The sequence below is a fragment of the Gekko japonicus genome, unplaced genomic scaffold (assembly GCF_001447785.1).
Source record: "Gekko japonicus isolate JY-2015 unplaced genomic scaffold, Gekko_japonicus_V1.1 scaffold146, whole genome shotgun sequence".
Lineage (NCBI taxonomy): Eukaryota > Metazoa > Chordata > Lepidosauria > Squamata > Gekkonidae > Gekko > Gekko japonicus.
Genome location: NW_015167533.1, coordinates 1,776,796 through 1,782,335, shown reverse-complemented (window position 1 = coordinate 1,782,335; position 5,540 = coordinate 1,776,796). Strand labels below are relative to the sequence as shown.

Below are 5,540 nucleotides of genomic sequence, written 5' to 3'. Positions count from 1 at the left end.
TGTTACTAGAAATAATGCCCGTTGCGGAAATAAATACAACGGGATCTAGGAAGAGGCTCTGGGAGAGTGCTTTGGCTTTGGGCAAACAGTGTCAGTTTCCTGTGGCGACCTCAGCAGGGTTTAATGACAGAGTCCACTGTTTTCTCCAGAGGGACTGATCTCTGCTACCTGAAGAGCATTTGTATGTTTGAGTTATCTGTAGCCCTCACCTGGAGAGTGGTAACCATTGTTACCCATTCTCCTCTCCCCTATGAGGTATGTTATGCAACTGAAAATCCCAACTGCCTTGCGGGGGGGGGGGGGGGTTTGGGGGGGGGAATGGCCTGAAGTCCAATCAGCTTCCATATGCAAAAGACCAGGTTGTCGCAGCAGTTGTGGTGTGGGCGGGACCCGGGCTTTGCCTTCTGATTGGTGGCGATATATGCTGAGGAGCAGTGCCATCAGCCATACACTAAGGGAGTGCATTTTAGAATTAGAACTTTGGCACCCACTATTCAATTATATATAAGGAGAGATAGTGGGTGCCAAAGTTCTAATTCTAAAATGCACTCCCTTAGTGTATGGCTGATGGCACTGCTCCTCAGCATATATCGCCACCAATCAGAAGGCAAAGCCCGGGTCCCGCCCACACCACAACTGCTGCGACAATCTGGTCTTTTGCATATGGAAGCTGATTGGACTTCACTCCATTCCACACTTCAACCCCCCCCCGCCCCCGCAAGGCAGTTGGAATGTCAGTTGCATATGGAACCTGCTGTATTCTGGTGGTGTGCAGGTCCCAGGTTCATGTTTTAAAAGCAGACTGACACTGTTTGCCCAAAGCCAGAGCACTCTCCCAGAGCCTCTTTCTAGATCCCGTTGTATTTATTTCCACAACGGGCCTAATTTCTAGTGAAGATATAAAGAAGAGAAGAAGAAGAAGAAGAATAGAAGAGATTGGATTTATACCCTGCCCTTCACTTGGAGTCTCAGAGCAACTTACAAACTCCTTTCCCTTTCCCTCCCCACAACAGACACCTTGTGAGGTAGGCGGGGCTGAGAGCTCTTTCCAGACCTGTCCTTGAGATAACAGCTCTGACAGAACTATGGCTTGCCAAAGGTCATCCAGCAGCTGCAAATGGAGGCATGGGGAATTAAACCCATAAGCTTTAATGAAAGGGTTGGTGGCTCAGTGGTAGAAATCTGCCTTGCATGGAGATAGTCCCAGACTGAAGCTTTAATGTCTCCTGATTAAAGTGAGCAGGTGACATGAAAGAAGTCTGTATTTGGAGAGGTGCCTTAACTCAAAGAGTGCAATGCTGACTTTCACAACTCAATGGCCTGATTCTGTATAAGGCAGGTTCAAGTGTCTAGGGATCAACCCACATTCAATTTTTCCCCCTTTCCCCTCAGATATGGTTGATTGTATCAAATGCCCAGAAGATCAGTATTCAAGCAAGGACAAAGATGGATGCGTCAACAAAGTGATAACTTTCTTGTCATTCTTGGCATTTGAAGAACCTTTAGGAATCACTTTAGTTTTGCTTGCAGTTTCTTGTTTCCTGATCACAGCCTTCGTGCTAGCAGTTTTTATGAAGAACAAAGATACCCCCATAGTCAAAGCCAATAACCGAGATCTCACCTATGCTCTCCTCGTCTCCCTTCTGCTCTGCTTCCTCTGTGCTTTGCTTTTTCTTGGAAAACCAAGCACTGTGACCTGCTTCATCCGACAATCTGCTTTTGGGATCGTCTTTTCGGTGGCTCTTTCTTGTGTGTTGGCCAAAACCATCACTGTGGTTCTAGCTTTTATGGCCACCAAACCAGGATCTGGCCTGAGGAAGTGGGTTGGGAAAAGACTGGCCAACTCCATTGTCCTTTCCTGCTCCCTTGTTCAAGTAGGTATCTGTATAGTGTGGCTGGGAACCTCGCCTCCATTTCCAGATTTAGACATGCAGTCCATGGCTGAGAAGATTGTAGTAGCATGTAATGAAGGGTCTGTGGTCATGTTTTATGTTGTCCTGGGTTACTTGGGACTTTTGTCTCTCATAAGCTTGACTGTGGCTTTCTTTGCCAGGAAGCTGCCCAACAGTTTTAATGAAGCCAAATTCATCACTTTCAGCATGCTGATCTTTTGCAGTGTTTGGATGTCCTTTCTTCCAACCTATCTGAGCACCAAAGGGAAATACATGGTTGCTGTAGAGGTTTTCTCTATCTTGGCCTCCAGTGCTGCATTACTGGCTTGGATCTTCTCTATTAAGTGCTACATCATTCTTCTGAGACCTGATCTGAATAGCAGAGACCAGATAATTAGGAGAAAGAATTAAATGATTTAAAATGATTTAAGACTTTTATTGTACATATGAAGAGTCAGTTGACCTACTACAAGGATTTCACACACTTTGAACTTGTATCCTGTAGAACATCTTGAGTCCAAGCAAGAAAGGCATAATACAGAGTAAATGAAAGCAAAATAAATGAAAAGTTCCTTAGTGAGAAATACTGATTCCGATCCTTTTGCTAGAACTGAGTCTGTGCAGATCAATGTGAGATTCCAAGATGGCGCCAAGGCTGCAGCACTGATAAGCAATGCTCCACAAGTTATTTTCTTATCTTTCCCTTATTTCTATTTTATTTTATTTTACTTTTTATCTCTACGTAATTTACTTCCGCTTGTTATTGATGACTACATTATCTGGGCTGACTGTACCGGAGCCTTGAACCTTAATCTCACTCCTATGGGCTTCTCCTGATGCATTAAGTTCATTGCTAAGATAATCCTGGGAAGCCTGGGAAGTTGAAATTTTTACTGAAAATGGCAGCTTGTGCTATTAAAAATAGCACTTGAATAGACTCTAATTCTTCAGGCACCCTAGCCTTTTGCCTTCTGCTACAATTGTAATAGGTTGCTTTCAACAAATATAACAGTCATTCTGAGCGTTTACTTTAATTAGAGAAACATACTCCTACAGCCTACCTACAAGGGGGATGGGCTCAACAAAAGGAAGTAAGAGAGCTTGGGACTCAGAAGATACAACTTCTCCTCCAGCAAGCAAACAGAAGAAGATAAAGGATTATTTTGCAGCTAAGGCAATTAAAGAAACTCCAGTTCATAAACCTCAAATAGATATGCGCCTCTTGATCAAGCTACTATTTCGGAGAACCTGATACTCAAATGTTACAACAACTATGGGAGCAGGGATGCCTGACAATTTAGAGAAAGATTTTTATATGCTAACTGCAGAGACAGTGAAATGTATATTTGAGGCTTTATGTGAGATAAGAAGCAATCTTGAACGGATTACCAAAAGCTAAGTTATCGAGCCCAGTGATACTCCCTGGTGTTCCTGAGAGTGCAGATGATGTCTTACTCACAGGCACAATCCCAAAAGATGACATCATAGTACAAAAGCCAACCTGTAGTAAGAGACCCTACAACCTGATCATCCAAGCTCATAAGGCCTGTATCACAGTGAGCCACTACAATGGAAGTCTGTAAAACAGGCTGCCTCTCATTTGAGAGCCCTTTTTCCAGAGTACAGTACTGCAGCTGACTTAACTTCACTAGAAGTACTACCCAGCACAAGCCAAGTACAGAGATTACTGCTGTACTTCAAGAATCCCAAAATGCCCACGTTGATCTTGAAACACAGTGGGTATTTGTCATCAGAAGGAATTTTACCAAGTAGGGTTTTTGCTATTACTTCCTTGTTTTCCAAAGAAAGGTATACAAGACCTACAGTGATTGACAAAAAGGCTTATATCCACAACCACCATCTCCAACTGTAGAAACGCAGTTTAAAAGAAACTTAACTGCAACATCTATGGACATTGACAATAGAGGTTGCTCTTACCTGGAAAACTCAATTGAAGGAGATTTAATTAAATCATTTTCAAAGATTCCTGAAGAGGAACAAATAGACATTATATCAAGATTGGACTGGGTAAAAACCGAACTTCTGAAAACAAAGGAAAACGTGATACCCCAATGTTTTCCTTTTGCCACAGAATTCAACTATGAGGCACCAAATCCAAATGCTGCAGTTGAAATTCCCCCAATTAGACAACTAGAGGGAAAACACAGAGACAGTTATGGACAGTACCCCAGCAAGGCCGCAGGAACTGATCAACAGCTTGCACAAGAGGAGCATAATATGAATGGTTGTGTTTTCCATGATTTGGGAGGAGATCTAGGGAAAAAATCACAGAAGAAAAGTGACAAAAATCTTTTCATGGAATCTGGGAGGGTGGCATGACAAACTTTATGATTCTGAATTTCTTATTGCCTTAACCCTTTTGACATTTTACAAGAAACCTGGATTCAGGATTCTACCTCCCTATCCCTCCAAGGCATATGCTATACCAGCACTTAAGCTATGCTCTAGAGGGAGGGGTAGTGGAGGGTTGGCTCTACTAATCAATGTTGATTTGAGGGTTGAAATTCACACTTTAGATTCAGCAAACCCAAACTATATCCAAATCCTATTAATTAAGAGTTTATTTACAGATCCTGTTTTGTGTATTGATGTATATCTTCAACCTAAATGCTCCAAAGCTCATACAGAAGGTAGGCTATGGGATCAGTTATTTAAAACATTAGAAGATCTGGTGTCCCAGCACCCCCGTACCAATATGATCTTAGAGGGGGATTTCAATGCCCGGATCAGACCAGGAAGCTATGAGTCACCCACGGACATCAACAGTGAAATTGCTGCCCAAGCATCCCTACTTAACCGTAGAGCAATAGGCCCAGTAATCAGTAAACCGAGCTTAAAGTTTCTAGAGCTACTGTACAAACTGCATGGCTCTCAATTGGACATATCCACAGGTCCTTTTACATACCCATCTTCTAAATTTGCCAGTACAGTAGATTATATAGCTATTTCCCCAGTACTGCTAGAACAGGTAGATTTTTTAAAGTTGGAGAAAGTGCATTTAGTGATCACAATCCTTTGGAATTAGTACTAAACTTCAAAGTTCCCATATTTCTGGCCCCCTCCTCAGAAGTTACATCAGATTTGTTTCCTGGTCAAAGAAGACACAAATGGTCAGAGCATCTACAAACAAAACTAGCTGAAGCCTTAGAGGACACAGAAATAAAGGACAAAAGACAAGTCCTCCTCCAAACAGATGCCAACATTATCCAATTATATGAAGAGATTGTACAACTAATTAAGCCACTTCTTATTAAGGATGAATCTCCTAAAATTCATCTGTGTCCCTCAAATAAATGGTATGATTTGGAATGTAGAAATCTAAAAGATATATATAAACTGAAAAATGAGGAAAACCAGACATAGCAGGATGTTTTGTCACCTCCAACAACTAAATAGTTTAAGAATGCAATATCAGAATCTAATTAAAAGGAAGAAGTACAAGCATGCTAGACAGTTATGGAACGAATTATCTCATGTTACCTCTGATAAAAATGAAACTCAGTTTTGGGAATTAGTTTCACCTAATTTAAGGAACTCTTCCCCAATCTTGGAGGGCCAGATAAATGGGACTGTCTGTCTGAAGTACTTTTCTAGAATCTATGAATCTCCTCTGAACCCAACACCTGA

The 5,540-nt window shown here is 41.9% G+C and overlaps 1 protein-coding gene across 1 annotated transcript in view; it reads left to right on the top strand.

Annotated features, from left to right (window-relative positions):
- LOC107112346 (vomeronasal type-2 receptor 26-like) overlaps nt 1-5,276 on the top strand; it is a 15,768-nt gene extending 10,492 nt beyond the window's left edge. Inside the window, exons 6-8 of the mRNA XM_015413469.1 lie at nt 1,393-2,275; nt 4,398-4,543; nt 4,981-5,276. Coding sequence (XP_015268955.1) covers nt 1,393-2,275; nt 4,398-4,543; nt 4,981-5,276 — 1,325 coding nt within the window. The remainder of the gene's footprint in view (nt 1-1,392; nt 2,276-4,397; nt 4,544-4,980) is intronic.
- Nucleotides 5,277-5,540: the final 264 nt, after the last annotated feature.